Consider the following 19,134-nt stretch of genomic DNA (forward strand, 5'->3'; position numbering starts at 1 on the left):
GGGAAGGCCATCTAGGTAAAAGCATAAAATGCTTTATGGCAAATCACTCCTATTCAAGTGAATTTTCAGGTTAAAGAAGAATTGGGGGAGGGGAATAAAGAAAAATGGAAGGGGAGAGGGGCAGAGTTGGGAATCCAGGGAAACCATGGCTGTTAGTTTACTGGTGAGAGTACCACAGAGAACACAGCTTCAGAATGAGCAGGAGGCTGAATGGTGTAAGGCTGTGAAGAGACTAGAGGAGCATTCAAGACCTGGGTGTAGTCTTAACCGAAGCTCCTGTAGGCTACACGGAATCTTGCAATACATAGAATGTTGCAGAGTATTCTGAAGAAGTAACAAAGGCACTGTCTTTGCTCAGAGCAGTCAGCTGTAGATTAAAGGTTACAGTAATCCCCTCTACAAAACCAAAAGAAACAAAAAAACAAAAAATCAAGTTGTTTCTAGGTAACTTGAACATGTCCCAAAATGCAGCTTAAGAGTAATTACAAAAATATGGAAAATGCAATATATAACAGAATACAGTTTGCAATACCTGGCTCCTAGTTAAAAATCTTCGGAGTAATTTGTATAGAGGTAAGAAAGTCTGGTCATAAGGAACAGAAACGCTAATCCATTAAAAGTAACTCAGAAATGACAGGGAAGGCAGGATTTAATAAGCGAGGATATCACAAGAATTACAACAAAGTTCCATTTGTTAAAGAAAATATAGGAACGTGGGCACATCTTTTTTTTTAAAGATTTATTTTTTTATTATGTATACAGGTTTCTGCCTGCATGTATGACTGTGGGTCAGAAGAGGGCATCAGATCTCATTACAGATGGTTGTGAGCCACCATGTGGTTGCTGGGAATTGAACTCAGGACCTCTGGAAGAGCAGTCAGAGCGCTTAACCTCTGAGCCACCTCTCTAGCCCAAGTGAGCACATCTTAAGGATGTAAACAGAAAATAATTTATTAAACATCCCAACTGAACTACTAAAATTGGAAGGGAGAGAGGTGTGTGTTGACTGGGATTAAAGGCAGATGATACAGCACAGAAATGGGGAATTCTGAACTGAAGACAATACCAAAGGAATTTAAAGGACAAATATTGAAAAGTCTGGTGAAATGAGCAGACATCACTGATCTCTGCACAAGCTCATGCCACCTAACATGCATACTCTGAAGGAGAGGGGAGAGAAAGGGATTTGAAGAATAATCGCCCTAATACACAAACACAGTAACAACTATAAATCCATAGGTCCAAAAAAGTCAGACAAATCCCAAGGGTCTTAGTCAACTTTGCATCCTTGTGAAAACATCTGAGAAAAACAAACCAGAGAGATGTTTGTTTTGGCTCGGCCTTTAGAGGTTGAAGCCCATAGCTGGCTGACCACTCCTCTGGGCCTGGGCTGAAGCACATCAAAGCACAGGCCCAGGAGAGCAAAGCTGGGCACCTCACAGCAGCCACAGAACATAGAGGGAAGAATCAGAGTGAGGGTGACCTCTCAAGACACACACTAACTCCTCCGCCACAGTGTACACTCACCAGGAAGCTTGACGTCCTAGTTCCCACCACCTCCCAATGCGTCCATCAAAGTTGAGACTGTCAGAGAATCAACCACTCTACTTGTCTGGTAGAGTACTCGCGATCTTATCACTCCCCAGAAGCCACACCTCTAAACACAGCACTGGGTACAAGACCTCAACACATGGGCTAGGGGAGAACATTTCATACCTGAACCACAGGAAGCAACAGCAAGGGCCAATCTAATGAAATCATTGAAAATAGAGTGAGAAACCACACAAGCCACCAACAAGAGAAAGCGGTGAATTACAACCATGCAGTGGAACGAAAGTACAGATCATAGCAGAGACCACGGACCAGACCTTCAAAGCTCTGACAGAACACATTAACGTTGGCCTCTGTACTCAGCAAAATGTTTTCAAACATTAAGGCAGTAAATGCTTTTACAGACATACGAAAATGAAAAGAATTCAGACTAGGTTCTTCGGTGTAAGTAATGATAGAGAAATCGCAGAGGATGAAAGAAAATCTGCAGGAACCCAAAGGAATCAGAAACACCAAGAACAGCGAACACACAAGTAAAACTTAAAACGCTTAAAGAATGCTTGCATCATTGTAAAAGATAATCGGTTACTTCAAGCAAAAATAATAATGTACTGCAGATGCAGAACAATTTTTATGGTACACATTATACCATAATTCATAAACCACATTCACATGTACAAAGTAGTGCTAGCATCCAAGGAGAAAAACAAATGGGGGGAAAGACGTGCTTTGAGCTTTTACTAAAAGCAGAAAAAGTAAAAGAACAGATGGAACAAGGAAACCAAAGGCAATTCAGAGATTTAAAGGCAACAACATCAAGAATTACATCAAAAGCGAATGTAAAATTAGATGCAAAATTCAACTCTAGGCTGCTTACAACAAGTCTTCAGTGTCCCAGATGTATCGAGGGGAAAGTGCTCACTGAGAAAGCATGAAGCCCTGAGTTTGAATCCCAGCACCCAGTTAAAGCTGTGTGTAGACACAGACATCCGAGAAGTGCACAGAACTGGGAAGAAGACAGGCAGAGCCCCAGGGCTCACTGGTTATAGACAGTGTAACAGAAACACAAACCTACGAATTCAGTGAGACACCCTGTGACGTGTAATCTTGGTTGTCAGCTTGAACGCAACTGGAGTCAACTAAACAAGCAGTTGGCACAACTATCAGGGGTTTTTCTTGATTGGATCATTTGTGGTAGAAAACCCACCCTAAATCTGGGCCACACCTTCTGGTAGCAGCCCACAAAAAAAAAAAAAAAGAGAGAGAGAGAGAGAGACGAAGGAAGCGTCTACCACATGCTCGCTTGCCCTCACTCTGTTGGCAAGTTCATCTATCCTGATGTGGAGGCATCCCTTGGCTGGGGTCAGAATCTTCTTCAGGATTCCAACATATACTGAAGCCAGCTAAGACATTCAGCCTTGTGAACTGAGCAACCACTGGATTCTTGTCCTTTCCACCGGGGGACAGCCATTGTTGCACTAGTGGAACAACAACCTGTAAGTCACTCTAATAAATATCTTTTTAATACATGTATATATATATTGTATATCACATATATACATATAAACATATATGCGTGCATGTAGACACATCCTGTCGGTTCTGTTCCTCTAGAGAACCTTGAATACTACAAATCCTATCTCCAAAACTAAGGTGGAGGCACAGGGAAATGGCTCAAGCAAGAACAGGGCTCAGATCGCCAGAACCCACGGAAATCCTGGGTAGACACCATGGTCCACCCGTAATTCCAGCCTTCAGAAGTGAAAAGACAGGTATTTTAAGTGCAAGGTAGTAAAACCAGCTGAATCTGTGAGCCTTGGGACAAGAGAACCTGACTCAAAAGAAACAATAGCCTACAGGAGGGCAGCTCTTTAAAGATATACCCAACTCTTACCCCATAAACTCCAGTCCCTAGTAACCTCCAATCCACCCTCTGCTTTTCTTTTCTTTCTTTTTAGTGATTTTTTTTAAAAAAAATCTTTTATTGGATATTTTATTTACATTTCAAATGTTACCCCCTTTCCTGGTTTCCCCTCTGGAAACCCCCTATCCCACCCCCTCTCCCCCTGCTTCTATGAGGGTGCTCCCCAAACCACGAACTCCCTCCTGCCTCCCAGAACTGGCATTCCCCTACACCAGAGCATCAAGCCTTCACTGGACCAAGGGCCTCTCCTCCCCTTGATGCCCAACAAGACCATCCTCTGCTACATATGTGGCTGGAGCCATGGGTCCCTCCATGTGTACTCTTTGGTTGATGGTTAAGTCTTGGGAGCTCTGGGGGGTCTGGCTGGTTGATAGTGTTGGTCTTCCTATGGGGTTGCAAACCCCTTCAGCTCCTTCAGTCTGTTCTCTAACTCCTCCATTGGGGACCACATGCTCAGTCCAATGGTTGTCTGCGAGCATCAGCTTCTGTATTTGTCAGGTTCTAGCAGAGCCTCTCAGGAGACAACTATATCAGGCTCCTGTCAGCATGCACTTCTTGGCATCCACAATAATGTCTGGGTTTGCGGACTGTATTTGGGATAGATTCCCAGGTGAGGTAGTCTATGGAGACTTTCCTTAGTCTCTGCTCCACACTTTGTCTCCATATTTCCTCACGTGAGTATTTTGTTCCTCCTTCTAAGAAATACTGAAGCATCCACATTTTGGTCTTCCTTCTTCTTGAGTTTCAATGTAGTCTGTAAATTGTAGCTTGGGTATTCTGAACTTTAGGGTTAATATCCACTTATCAGTGAGTGCATCAACATCTTTAATCATAAGGGAAATGCAAATCACAACAATCCTGAGATTCCACCTCACACTAGTCAGAATGGCTAAGATCAAAAACTCAGGGGACAACAGATGCTGGCAAGGATGTGGAGAAGGAGGAACACTCCTCCATTGTTGGTGGGATGAAAGCTGGTACAACCACTCTGGAAATCAGTCTGGAGTTTCCTCAGAAAATTGGACATAATACTACTGGAGGACCCAGCTATACCTCTCCTGGGTATATACCCAAAAGATGCCCCAACATATAACAAGGACACATGATCCACTATGGTCATAGCAGCCTTATTTATAACAGCCAGAAGCTGGAAAGAACCCAGATGCCCTTCAACAGAGGAATGGATACAGAAAATGTGGTACATCTACACAATGGAGCACTACTCAGCTATCAAAAACAATGACTCCATGAAATTCACAGGCAAATGGATGGAACTAGAAAATATCATCCTGAGTGAGGTAACCCAACCACAAAAGAACACCCTCTGCTTTTCTTGAGTTCAACTCTCTCAGATTCCACACATAGTCGAGATCACGCAGTGCTTGCTCTCCTTGCTTGGTTTATCAGACCTGAGCTAATTCCTTCCTGTATGCAGGATAAACACCAGGCTTGCTTTCTTCTCGTGGCTCAGTAGCATTCAATTGTGCATGTGTGACATGTTTTTAAATTCATCCATTCATGGACCCTAAGGTTGACTGCAAGTTTCTGGGTTTGTAAATTGTTCTGCAAGAGCCAGGGTGATGCAGAAATCTTTCTGACACACTGATTTCATTTTCTAGGAACCTAGAAGCAGGAGTGGACGGGGTTACCATTCTTTACAGAGCCTCCACCCCATTTTCTATACTGACGATATTCATTCACCTTTCCATCACAATTCTCCTTTCTCCACAATCCCCGACACCTGTTGCCTTCCAGCTCTCCAGTAATGCTGGGGTCCAGCCTCCACACAGGATCGGGGTTCTCAACTGGAAGCAGGGATATCTGAAAGGCGCATAATAATATACACAGACTACTCTTTGGGTACAAACTGACAAGCAATTTCAAGGCTTAAAGTGTCTCTCTCTCTCTCTCTCTCTCTCTCTCTCTCTCTCTCTGTCAGCTTGAAGCTGCACACACTCTGCATTCTCTTGTGCACTCTGCTTTTTTTTATTGCAGTTTTCTTTTCTCAAACTCCCATACTCATGCACACCTTTGTGCATTCATTACCCTTTCATTCTCACACACACCCTTCATACATACCTCACACATATGGATAGCACCTCACCTCATAGCTCTCTGACAATTATAATACTCAGTGTTCTTGCATATATAAGATAGATAATTTACTTTTGGGAAATACCTTTTCATATCACTTAAATCTGATTATTTCTTACTACTGGGCTGAGTTCCTTAAACATCTTAGGGCATCAACCTCTTACCAGATGTATGCTTTGTGACTGTCTTCTCCTGTTCTGCAGGACAAGATTTAACTCAAATTTCAGCCTGCCTTGATCACAGGAAGCCCTAGGTTTGATTATTTGATTTCTGGTACTATAAAATCTGGGCTTGGGAGAACATTCTGCAGTCCCTGGTGGAAGCAGGAGGATCAGAAGTTCAAGGATAGTCTTATATTTGGCTTCATAATTAGTTTGATGCTGGCCTGAGCTGCGTGAGACCCCGACTTTAAAAAGTAAAGATCTGACTCATTAGTTACGTTGTCCTGAGGCAGGGAAGCCAAATTTAAGAGCAGAGATGAGTGAGAAATAGCAGCATCCAAAGAAGAGAGGATCGCACCTTCCAAAGAGGGCAGATACTTTAAAGTCAAACTAATTGTGGCATTTTTGATACAGTAGATGCAGAGTGATAATAATAATAATAATAATAATAATAATAATAATGTCGCAGGAAGCCTTAGAATCTTAAGAGACGGGGCTGTTGTAAAAATGAGAAGGAAAGAGAGTGAGTTTGGGTGACAGAGGGGCAAAAAGATCACATGATCTGTTCTGGAGATAATGAATTTGAAAAGTCTGTTAACCCCCCTTCCATTAAAATGTCAATGCAGCTGAATTATATAAGTCTAATGCTTAGAAAATAGGTCTGAGCTAGAAACATTACTGTATTTATAAACTGTCAACGTATAAAGCACCAGCTGGGAGAGAATTAGAAAAGCTCTCAAAACTAAGTAGTTAGAAAGAAAGGGTGCACCAGAAACAGAAATGGAGGGCCCACACACAGCTAACAGTGTGCATCTTGGGTCCCAATAAACAACATCTATGAAGAAGTGATAAGTTGTATCCAATTCTGTTGACACACTAGGATAAAGACAAAAACGACAACACTGAGGAAATGCACCAGTGACTACTGTACCTAAAGAGAGTTCTAGAGAGTTCTGCGAAGGGGAACAGGGTTATGGAACGAAGGATAGCTGGGTGGTTTCTTTTGGGCTTGGAGAGGAATATGTTCACAAAGAATCCAGAAGAATGCTGGGGCAGGGGTGTTGCATGACTATGACAGTACAACAGAAAACTTCTAGAACTGTGTCCTAAGCCAGGGGAAGGTAGGATGAGATGCACACATGATCCAACCCGAGCACTGACAAGAGGTTGACAGGCAGAAAGAGGGCATTGACTGCAGGCACTTGTGGGTGGGGAAGAACAGTAAATAATGTAGTTACTGTGAAGCCTATCAAACTCTTCTGAACATCTGCTCTTTTGAAGTGCTTTCTAGAGAAGAGTGTTTGAATATTTATTATCAACCTGACTTTACTAAATGCTATAAAGAACTATTGGGATGAGAAACAGACCTGGAACTATCTTGTGATCAGCTACTTCAAGTGATGCCTGTCCATCTCCAGCCATCCCAAGCAAGATGCGGGTAAGCGACATATCAAACCGGCATTGCCAAAGTTTCCCATTTCCCTGCTAACCCAAAGACCAAGCCGTCTCTGCAGAGCTCCTACTCCATCTGTCTACAGGAGGCATCTGTACAGTTTCAAGCATTTCTCAAAAACTACCCAGTCCCGAACAGCAGCTCAGCAGTGGCTGAGGTCAGTTCTTCTGCAGAGTTTTGAGAAAATAGTGCTTAACCATTTCATCAACGTAAACAACTGCATAATTTATATGGAACTAAGTTGCTCATTCAAAAGATCAAATCCTAACACACTCATAACTCACAGTGGCTTCATAACTGACGTACACTGTTTAAAATCATGCGCCCTACAGGAAAGAAGATCATAACTACGCGCTTCTGAGGAAAGCAGCCTTTGGGTCTCTGTTCCATCAGTCAACAGCAGCACCTTCTTGGGTCCGCGCTTTTCTCAGAAAAGCACCTTCTGATACCTATGGTTCTGACTCACCGCTAGGTCAACTTTTGCGTCTATTCTTTCACATTTGCTAGAAAACTAAGTATACAGTCTACACCCACGCCATCTTGAACACAGCCACCTTGTCAGGAAATTAGGGATGCGTTTTTCAGAATAAAGTTTCCAAGTGTAACTTCCCCGAGAACGTTCTCTTAACTAAGGTGCTTATTCTGTACAAGTCAACAGCGAGCCAAGTGTTGTCAACGCTATTATAAAAACTTCGCTTTATTTACCACGAAATATCTACAGGCTGGAACACAAACTCAGAACCGCAAGTGTTTCTCTGACTTGGGAACGTTGACAGAGGTATCTTAAGAGACCGAACCCAATCTCCACCTAAAGTTCTTTACGGCGGCTTCATGTATGCCTTACGTGATCGCCTGGGGTTGAGCTCAAGCTTTTCTGTGCCTGCATTCGGAATGCGACCTGTGGTGTGCAAGCCTCTATTACAGCAGCGAATCAGCACCCAAGAGTCTGACCTGGAAGCTCAGGGTTTTCAAAACTTCTGACTAAGGTTGCTTAAACTATTAAATATCGGTGATTTATTTTTAAACCAGTACAGGGAATCACATTATCCCTTATAAATCTGATGAGAGCTACATATACTTTAGTAAATTCACACATCTTGATGTATGTGTACATATATGTGTGTGTAAATAATCCTGAAGTCTAAATAATTTCAAGTTAGTGAAAAAGACTAGAATACAAAACCAACTAAACTAAGAGAACACAAAACTTTAGCATATGAATAACAGGATTTACATGAGAAAAGACACATTATTTATTAATACAAATGCCATAAGTGATTATCAGAATACATTATAGTAAATCTCTGTGCATAAACAAATGGTTTAAAGGAAAAATATAAAATAAAAACTATATTATTCTATAGAATACAGAGTATAGAATACATACTCTTGTTCTAGAGAATATACCCTATTTTGGTTCAGCAAAGTTTTAACATGAAAATTACTTGCCTAAATTGTTAAGATTTGGGTAAAAGTTAACTTTTCAGTATAAGCAAAATATACCACAGCTGAGAGACAAAGGCAGACTTTAGAAAAGAGCAGATATAAAGATCGAAGATTTACTTACATTAACATTTAAAGACCCAAATAAATGAAAAGAGTAAATTATCTAAATGAACCAAAACAAGTAAAAAGCAATAAACAACATAAAAAGCTTAACTAAAAATTAAGGAAATACTAGTTGATTTACCAGCATCATTTCACAGCCTCACAGTGGCTGAGCACTTGTAGCACTAGTGTGCTCTGGCAATGTGGAGTACCTTAACCTCTGGGGTAAACGTTAGTAAGGAGCATGTTTCCTTTGACCCAGACAACACCCTAGACAAAAATCACATTAGTGGGTAAACAGAGACACATAAAGACACTTGCAACACTGTTCATAATAACAAGAAAAGAAATAGCAAGCCTTAAAAGTGGGGGAGGTTGTGGAGACAAAATGACTATTTCTGACATGATAATTTAGGATATGTGCATAATTTGGAATATTATACGGCTACTAGAATGAATCAGAACATGTCCAATATGACATGGAAAAAGTTTCTAATAATAAATAAGAGTAAGTTATAAGATAATATATAACAATAAGCTGTAGGAATAGTTCCTTTAAGGAAAAAATAAACTATAAAGTAGAAAGCTAATACTGGGAGCTTTAGAAATTCCTATCTAGGTAATTTCCCAAGAGGCCAGTAACTATGCCTTATTTTTGAATACACCTATTGCTTCATTAGAGCCCTCACCATCAGGACGTTGTTGACTTTAACCAGGTTGCATTACGGTCATTAACAGACATTACAACCCTTTGGAATCTCCTACAGCAGAAAAAATAAACTATAAAAACTATTTTTAAGGGTAAAATGTTCATTAGCTTTTCAGAGCCAAAATAAAAATGCCTTTTAATGTTGCATCCCACAATTACAGCGAACAACCAAAGGTTTTCTTCTCCGATAGCAGGAACAAGCTGTTTCCGTCCATTCCGTGGAGTAATGTAATTATGTTCATTACATGGACATAAGCTAAGGGCATGACATTAAACCAACTCCTTTGTGTCAGAAATTGAGTTTTCTCAGAATGATATTCATTCTCAGCAATATATGCATCGATAATACAATTTATAAACGCTATTCAAACAGCTCACTGCAGTATAATGTCAGGAGAAAGTCTCAATCTGCTTGGTGTAATTACAGGGGTCTTCAATTAGGAATCAAACATACCTGAGTCCCATTCTGCCTCCACCACTTACTAGTAATACAGTCTTGGGCAAATTATATAATCTAAGGATTATTCTGCATCTGAAAAATAGTTATCTCTGGTGTTCTTGGAAGATAAATAAGAATATCACAGAGGAAAGCTATCTAGTCACAGCCTGGCCCTTTTGTCTCTTTCCTCAGGAGTCAGGATAACAGTCAGTGTCTCTTTCAGTGCTGCCTTGGAAGCAAGACTTGTTTTTTTAAGGAGGCAAGGTGAAGGGCATTTACAACTTCTTTCAAGGATGAGGAAGAAAGAACCCTTGAGGCCAGGAGTTCTGGTCCATCCTGGGCAACACAACATAGACACCTGTGTCTTTTAAAAATAAAAATATTTAGCAAACAATCTAATCAGATTAATGAGCTGACATAAAGCTGCATTATCTCTGTCATCCCGGAGTCTCTGGGTTACATTTGAGAGCTATTTGTTCTCCATTTCCTTTAAGACAGGATAGTGCTATGTAGCAGCACATGCTGGTCTTGAACTCACCAACCTTTGGTGTCAGCTTTTAGAGTACTGGAACTACAGGCCTGACCCACATGGTCAGTCCTCGATTTCTCGGAATTATTTATTGTGCTGCATATTAGCTGTTTCCCTCATAGCTAATCCTTTTTATGCACTTACTCCTGGCAGAATTATTTTCCCCTTGAATGAAAACCATGAGGATGCGCATGGCTCTACCTGTGGTGTTCTATATCCTCAGGTAACTTAACTTTTACAATTATTCAGGTGGTGTCTATAAACTTTCAAACACTGCAGAAAAAAAGTTAGGCAAGGAGGACAAGCAACAAATTTAATCATGTTTAGCCCATACATCTAGAGAATTCCAAAAACCAATTCAAGAGATAATAGATACAAGTGCTCGTTTTAACAACTTTTAATTTACTGTAAGATGAGTCACTTTTTTCCTGTAAAGCTGGATCATGAGTGAGGCCAGACTATGACTGTAAGTACTGTACAGAGGAGCCACGCGGAAGGCAAAGGTATATATTGTACAACCTTCAGTATTTAAAATGAATAATTTCTAGCATGCAAAACCTTTTTAAATCCAGTACATAAGTTCAATGGGTCTTCATAATTTCACTCTAGAAATGAAGGCTGGAGGTACCTTTGGCTTCTCTTCCACACTGAGCTGGAATCAATCAAATGATACGTTCTTTTATAACACTAAGAACAGTGTTGAAGGGTTCTGTAAAAATCTATCAAAACTTGGAAATATCTACTATATATAAAATGTAAATTCTTTTCTGGTACTTCTTTTCTTGAAAATTAATCCACACTCCCAAGCTGCAGCTAGCCGTTCCTCAAGGTAAATTTAAATCGTGTTTAAGAAACAGGCTAGGTCAAAGTGTACTCAACAGCTGCTTCCCACATTCAAATTACATCCTCTGAGCTGATTTACAAGTGCCGAGTACATTTTTTTTTAAATCAGAACGCGTCAATCATTAAGTCTCTCTGTCTCCAGAACACTTCCAAATACCAAAGTTCTCCACTATCCGGAAGCACCGACTATCCGCGCTTTCGACTGCTGTTGCACAAGCTCGCACTGTAATTTTGTGTTTCAGGAATCCTTTCCCATTCCAACACAGAAAGAAACCCACATGGCTCGCTCTTGCCACTCTTTTCCTTTCACACAGTAAACCCTGTAATTCCGAACCCTCGACGTCCCTCTCTTGTCCACGCAATCAGCCTACACTTATGACCCTACTCTCAAGCCCAAATCAACCAGTTCAGCGCCACTCATAGAGAACTTCGGTTCCCCAGACGTTACGTTCCGTACCATCAGAGCTTTTCATCTGCTCCGCTGTGCCACACTGCCAGCCTACCTAAGCTGTCAGTTCTAAGGTCCCTTATCGCCCTAGGCTCAGGCATGCCTGCCACTCACTACAGTAAGCTGCTTTCACTCCCCATCATTCCCGGACTCTTCCATTTCTACCTGTCTCCCCTCGATGAATCTCCCCACGACCACCATCCCCAAAGGATTCTGTGCCCAGGTGGCCCTAATTCAAATTCCAGTCCCCATCGCCGCACATGACTGGGGCTTTCCAGAACCATTCGGAAGAGATGAGAGAGTGAGCGTTCGTGCCCTCAAGCTGCACCAGCTCCATGCAGACTCGGGTCCCCTCTCTCCGTGGAGGGCCAACGGGGCAGCCCTCCGGCCAGGGACCTCGGGCGTCCAGCGCCCCGGCCCAGCATCCCTCCCCGGTGGCGGGAGCTCGACGTGCCTGGGTCCCAGCTCTCGGGACTCTTCGATGCCCCCTGCGGAAGCCCACTTGGCTATACCCGGCAATGCCTACCCGCCAGCCCGGCCCCGGCGCACAGCTCGGCTGCCTCACCTAGCTTCGCCCGGGACTCCTCCAGCTTCTGGATCTGGTTCTCCAAGAAGAGCATCGCCACCGCGAAGGCCACCACCGCCAGCAGCTGCAACTTGGGCGGCATCATAATCCTGAGGAGCCCCATGAAACCCGCCGCTCGCGATCAAGACATACCGCGGGGGGCGGGGAGCGGGGGCCCCGAGGGCGACGGAAGCGCCGGGAGGAGACCCCGACCCCGGAGCTGCGCGGGCTGCCGCGCCGCAGCGACCCCCTCCTCCTCCTCTCCGGTCTCCCGCCCGCGGGAGCCAGCGCCGGCCGCCCGGTGCACGCTTCTCCCCGGCCCACTCGACGGCCCTGGCGCCCTCCTGCCGCTGCCGCCTGGCTTCGGGACCCCGCGGCCGCACGCCCTCTTCCCTCTCTTCCTCCCTTCCCTCCCTCGGTCGCTCGCGGCCGCGCGCTCCTCCAGCGGCGCTGCGGCTGCGGCTGCGCCGCCCTCGGCCCGCCCCCTCCCCTCCCCCTCGGCCACCATGCGCACGCCTTGACGCACGCTGCCCGGCAACCAGAGGCTCCACCCCCGTCCTTCCGTACAGTGGCGTTCATTGGTCCGAAGAACGGCCGCTTATCGCCCTTTCGGTTCGATTTACGGTTGGGTTCCTTGCCACAGGCCTCAAGCAAGGCGTTTTTCGATTGGGTAAATTCGGGGGAGGCGGGGCTAGTAATGAACGAGCTGGGACTTCGTGGATAGCCGCTGTAATGTCGTGAATTAGAAGCCCCGGTGTAGGGAGTCTAGGAAAGCGCCTGATTTGAATCCCTAAAAGAACCTGAGGGCTGTTTAATAGCCGATCACTTTCAGGCTTCTGTAGTCGACTAACTAACACTCGTCTTTGTGGAGTAATAGGCTTGTAGCAGTGGCCTTTTGCGGCGGGCTTCGCATCAGGCAGTGCAGTGGACGTCCCCGGCACAAGGGTCCTCAGACTCCTAAAGATTGACGGCAGACCGCAAGGATGGCGGCAGGGCAGGGCGGGTGGCTCCGGCCCGCGCTGGGGCTTCGCTTACTGCTGGCGACTGCGTTTCAAGCGGTGAGTGTGGACCGCCTCTGTGGCTGCCTCAAGGCCTGTCGGAGGGCGAGGATGTGGAAGGGCAAACCCGCGGCCACGCATGGGAACCGCCGGTGGAACAGGGCTGTCTTTATCGCCGCTTCCATCCGGAGTGAAACGTGGCAGATTTCCAGCCGGAGCTCTAGAGGCGATGGTCTCCTCACTTCAGGCAGCTAAAATCGATTTTTGTAAGAACGCAGTGGGTACATAAAGTCAGTAATGCTTAGGAAGAGGGGCTTTTCTTTTAATGAGACACAAGTAAATGAGAACTACCACTGCTTACAAGTCTCCGAAACCTTAAAGGGACATTATCTTGGTTTTGGTTCAGGCAAGCGCTTTTCCTCGTTAGCCAGAATGCATAGGTTCTGGATCTCTGAGAGGAGAAAACCTAGTTTTGACTTACTTAGCTACTTATGAAACGACTGTATTTTGGTAAACTCCTCTGTGGAAGTTTTTCTCCCATATTTTACATGTCTTGTACTAAGGGTATTTAAGTGGTTTGTCCCAAGATTTTGGAAAGTTACGATTATACCGTGGCTCTCTAAATACTTTGTTTTTCATAGATCCAGTACTTTGCAAATGTTGTCTCTGCTCTTATTACTTTGTCCGAAAGGTGGATTCTTAGCGTCTCACGTTGTAATACGATATCGTTTTGAGACATCTGGTACCTTTAGGTAACATTTAGGGGGCATCCCTTTAAACTTTCCATACTGGAGAGAACCGTGAGTCGTTTGGTTTCTCTTCCTAAACTTTCTATACCGGAGAGATAAGTGAGTCGTTTGCTTTCTCTTCCCATCGTAGTCACTTGAATTTGTTACCACTACTAAATGTTACAAAGGAGTGATGTTCTCAAACTACCTTCTACCTTCTAAATTTCAAGAGAGTGGCTTTGTAACTCCCCACCCCCCATCAAAGTTTTAAACAGTTTAAAACGGTCCTTTAGGTTGGGGAAGCAGTTCTCTCATGTATGCACTGTATGAGCTAGTTGGTTAATTTAAGAACCCAACGCTACTGTGATTCCTAATCCGTGCCATTAACTGAGACCACTTAGTTCTGCTTCCAGCCTCTCATCTCCCAACAGACCAGACTGACTTATTTTTCTCAGCAATCTCAGGACAATACTCCAAAAGAGCAAAGGCCTCTTAAGACCTCGTCGTGGAAACCACACACCTCTCTGGGGCGACCGAGGCTAAAAATAGAAAGCCAGGTCCTCCCACTGTGCGAACAGATCCAAGCTCCATCACATCAGACTTGTCAAATTAAGTCCCCAGACCAAGCCTCAGGTAAACATTGAGACCCCACAGCCATATGGGAAGAATGACAGAATTGCATTGCAAAGAAATGTCTGTACATACGAGGACCAGAGCAGGAAGAGTTTATGGCTTTGTGTATGCCACGGCGACTGTCCACAAATGTAACTTAAACTTAAACACTCCTTCCTTTATGTACTGCACAGTTACCTAGCCTTACTAATTCTTACTCCCTCAATATACCTGAAAACTAGTTCAATATTATGAGACCTTTCTCCTTGAAAGTAACAGCCTACTGGTTTTTCTCTGAATTGCAATTCAGTCCAGTGTATGGGCTTGCCTATGATTTATTAACTGGTTTCCACTTCTAATTTCTTTCTCATTCTGCCCTTACCTGTCTAGAGTAATATCTCTGAAATTTAAACTTGTTGTGCTCTAAAAAAAAAAACTTCCCACTTGCCTTGAAGATGAAGTTTGTCTTTACATGTTCCTTTGCAAGTTCTTCACCAGGCTTACTTCCTGGTGCTTCCGTGTTCTGCTGGGAGAACAAAAGGCGAGGAAGAGCTGGGGTACTTGCTCAGGTAAATCTCATGTAGTTTGTTCTCTCTCAGAAGCTGTCTCCCTTACACCCATAAAAATGATTGTCATCTGACTACTATCTGAACCTCCTTCCACCATGTGGGTCCTGAGGATTGAACTCAGGTCCTCAGGCTTGGCAGCATGCATCTTTACCCACTGAGCCATCTGGCCACCCCTCAGCCTTCAGTTTTCAGCTCTAAGAAATTACCTCCTCCAGAAAAACAATCTCTCTGCCCCCAGCTAAAGCCATTCAGTGCATTAGTGGTGGTCAGGACCTGATCTCTCAGCTACCTTTAATTTTCTATTGTTTCTTGAAGTGTCATTCTCCCAGTGTGCTAACTGGATCTCACCTTAAAGAAGGGCCTGTTCCTGATTACTTTTTGTCTGTACTGACATACTTGGAGGGGCACCTTGACATCTAAATAGGATGCTTCATGAGTAAGCTAGGGGATCTACAAGCAAAGGTCTTACTGCCTGGACAGATGAAGCCTGCTTGTAAGTTATTGTTGACCCTCGATTCCAGTTAACTTCTTCTGGGTCTGTTACAAGTGGTCCCAGCTGGAGTGTCATTGACAATTGACGGTACAGACCACTCGGAAAACTCTCCTGGTAATCACTAAGTACTAGATTGAAACCTTTTTAGGGCAGATGTCAGCTTCATTCTGTTCTTTGTAAATGAGGACTATAAATTAGTGTATATTAGAAAAATAAAATACAAATAAGACCATATAAAATCAATCTCTCTCTCTCTCTCTCTCTCTCTCTCTCTCTCTCTCTCTCTCTCTCTCTCTCGATACTGCGCTGTTTAGTTTTAAATTTAAAAAGAACTTTAGATGTGTTTTCAAATTTTAACTTTTAACAGCTGTCATCTAAGCACACTGGTTTACTCTGCTTCTTAGTTTTCTGTTTTTCTCCGTGATTACTCAGAATATAATGCTTAACTCCATCTACTTCACAGACTTAAGGTCAGAGCCAGGCGTGTTGGTGCCTCTTGTAATCTGAGCTGCTGCTTGTAATCACAGCATTCAGGGGGCTGAAATGGGAGGATCCGACATTTGAGACTAACCTGGGCTACATGTAGCAAGTTCCAATCCAGCCCAAGCGATATAACAAGACTGTTTTAAAGGATGGACCAAAAAGCAGAACTTACAAAGTCTTAACTTCCTGGTGATGCATAGGGGTGTGTAGAATTATTGGAAATACAAAAAAAAAAAAAAAAAGTTAGGCAAATTCTTGGATTTTGCAATTGGGGAAAAGACCAAGTAAACTGGACACTTGTCAGGTGAAAGTCACACAGTGTGGCTTTGGAACCGCAGGAAGGAGTAAAAACTACTTCATGACGCCTTGAAGTGGAGCCTTAGCTCACGCTTCAGTTGAGAATTTAGTGTCTGCACCTGCACTCTAATTTCAAGTGAGTGGCAGTGCTCTCTTAACAGCTTTCCGTGAGATGACAGCTGGAGTAATAGCAAATGCTTCAACCTGGACTACGTCCTGAGCATGGGTAAAGATTACAACAGTACATTGTGGTGGGACCTAAAGCTCTTTAACAAAGCTCCTCAGACCTGGTTATGCAGTCCTTTGTTCAGCTCGAGCATCTCCGTGTTTATAGTCTTTCCTGGAAACTATAGAGTGAGCTGTGCACCCTTCAATCGGAGACACTCATCACCCATCTGGCCACAGTTTGACTCTCTTCTCCGAGTATCCTGTGAGCAGTGGGTGGCACGATTAGGGTTGTTAGTATTTTTCTTATTACTGATCTAACCATGATGCATCACCGAATTCCACACAGTAAGATAAGTCAGAGGTTAGCCTGTTTGCTGTTCATTTAACAATGACTGAGACTGGATGATTTTTAAAGAACCTCATTTTGGTACCCAGTTGTGGAGACTGCATAGTATAATCTGGACAACCACAGCACCCCTGACTGGTGAGCACCCCTGACTGTAATCCTAGCAGAGAATGAGAAAGCTGCACATAGCAACTTCCCCACACAAGGACTACGTGAATCAACATGTAAGGGTCACGCACCTCTAACTAGACCACCTCACTACACTGTATTGAGAAACCGGGCTTCTACCACGTGGGTTTTGGTGAGGACATACACAGTCAGACCATTGCAGAATTTTAAAGGCAGGCTAAGATTAGACTGTTATTAATTAGTGTGTAGTGTCTGTGTGCTTGCAAAGACCAGAAATTAATCATCGGGTGCCTTCCTTTTTGGCTCCGAGACGGTCTTTTACTGATCCCAGAGCTCAGTGTTCGGCTGGATTAGATCTCCGGCAAGCTCCAGGGACCCATCCGTTCCTCTGGCTCGAGACTCATGTCCTCATGAACATTTGGCATTTTACCAACCAAGCCATCTCTCCATTCCCAGGATTAAAAATCTTAATGCAAGTTTTTCTTGTGTAGTCTGACAAGTTTTCTTACCGTCCTGTCTGTGTCCTAAGCATGGTTAGTAGTAAATGGAATGATAAAGTACACCGCAGAACATCTGATGGTTTGTAAGACCTTTAGTAATGGCGATGCTTCTGGCATTCAGTGTGTCGGAATTCATCCTGTCTAACCCCGTCCGTTTGTCTCCAGATCCGAAATCTGTTCAGAATTGCCTCCTCACCACTTCCTCGGCTCCACTGAGGTCCTGGGATCCGGCTGGCTTTGCACTCTGTCCAGTACTGGAATTACAGATATGCATTCCAGACCCTAGCTTTTGTTTAGGTGGACGCCGACGATCCAGACTCAGGTTTCAAGCTTATTCAGCAAGGACTTTCCCCAGCCCGTGTTTCTGCAAGTTCTTAAGCAGTTCGCAGTTTTCAAAGTGAATTCGCTTTTACATGTTTCAGTTCCTGGCTGCAAAACAAATCCCCCTGAACCTAGTCGCATAAACAGTTGATTTTTGCCTTCAGGTTGGCAGGTTATCCATTTCCCTGAAGCTAGGGTGTGTACAATGGAGTCTGCTTTCAGACGAGTGAGGTGTCAGTTCCAGGCAGGCACAGCAGGGACTTGCCTGCTTCAGACCTCAGCTGAAAGGCTGGAGTCTGAAATCGGAAGGCGTTTTGCTCACAGTTTGGTAGTTCATAATGATATCAGCTGGGGACCTTGGTTGCTCTCTGCATGATTCTGTCTGTGCTGTATCTCTAACTTAGGCTTCTCTGCGGCATGGTGACCACACTCCAGAGTTGATGTTTCTTGGTGGAGGGTGTAGGCAGGCAGAGAACCCCCAACACACACAAACACACACACACACACACACACACACACACACACACACAAACAAACACACACACACTCCCCTCCCCCCATGTTGGAGGACTGCTCTCGAGCTCGCTCGAGCTCGCGCTCTCTCTCTCTCTCTCTCTCTCTCTCTCTCTCTCCCCCTCCCTCTCCCTCTCTCCATGTTGGAGGACTGCCCGTCACATGGAAATAAGATATAGTACATGGTGATGGCAGTTTTCTCCAATCTGCCATATTGCTGTCCCTGATTTTAAGCTGCTCTGTGAAGTAGATCTTACAGGTCACTTTACTGATGGAAACTATAAGAAAACTCACCAGTGAGCTCCGGTTCCTCCACTTTGTTGGCATAGTTGATTGCCTTGAAGATAAATGTACATTCTCTATTACAGAGATGTAGGGTAAAATATGTATGAGATACCTATCAAATTAAAATATTGACTGATAAAGACCAATGAGATCGTCAGGACTTTGTGGAAATGTACTAGCAATGTCAATGGGTTTTAATCCTGCTGATTAGTTTAAGAGAAAGCTGACGACTGAGCCGGTATGCCAATTTCAGCCATCCCTGTCATTGGAACATTCATTCCTGTATTGCCTGTGATTGCTTTTGTGTGGCAATGGCTGAGTTGAGTAGTAGTAAGAGAAACCATTTTGCTATTAAAGCATAATTCCTTTCCGGCCATTAGAAGCTTACAGACCCTTCCTTGTTCTTGAAGATCAACCAGATACAGTCA

The 19,134-nt window shown here is 43.9% G+C and overlaps 2 protein-coding genes and 1 long non-coding RNA gene across 5 annotated transcripts in view; 2 read left to right on the forward strand and 1 right to left on the reverse strand.

Annotated features, from left to right (window-relative positions):
* Hs2st1 (heparan sulfate 2-O-sulfotransferase 1) overlaps positions 1-12,719 on the reverse strand; it is a 133,796-nt gene extending 121,077 nt beyond the window's left edge. For 2 of the 3 annotated variants that reach the window (XM_008761495.4, XM_039101874.2), the window contains exon 1: positions 12,265-12,719. In XM_008761495.4, the coding sequence (XP_008759717.1) occupies positions 12,265-12,388 (124 nt within the window). In that variant the 5' untranslated portion in view covers positions 12,389-12,719. The remainder of the gene's footprint in view (positions 1-12,264) is intronic. The other variant, NM_001100518.1, reaches the window with a different exon arrangement.
* Positions 12,720-12,971: 252 nt separating this feature from the next.
* Positions 12,972-19,134, forward strand: part of Selenof (selenoprotein F) — a 32,778-nt gene continuing 26,615 nt past the window's right edge. Inside the window, exon 1 of the mRNA NM_133297.2 lies at positions 12,972-13,322. Within this exon, the coding sequence (NP_579831.2) occupies positions 13,248-13,322 (75 nt within the window). The 5' untranslated portion in view covers positions 12,972-13,247. The remainder of the gene's footprint in view (positions 13,323-19,134) is intronic.
* On the forward strand, positions 13,329-18,852 carry LOC120100962 (uncharacterized). Its single transcript, XR_005501383.2, has 2 exons — positions 13,329-14,623; positions 15,090-18,852. It is a non-coding gene; the product is annotated as an uncharacterized LOC120100962 (long non-coding RNA).

This window comes from Rattus norvegicus, chromosome 2, assembly GCF_036323735.1.
Source record: "Rattus norvegicus strain BN/NHsdMcwi chromosome 2, GRCr8, whole genome shotgun sequence".
NCBI lineage: Eukaryota > Metazoa > Chordata > Mammalia > Rodentia > Muridae > Rattus > Rattus norvegicus.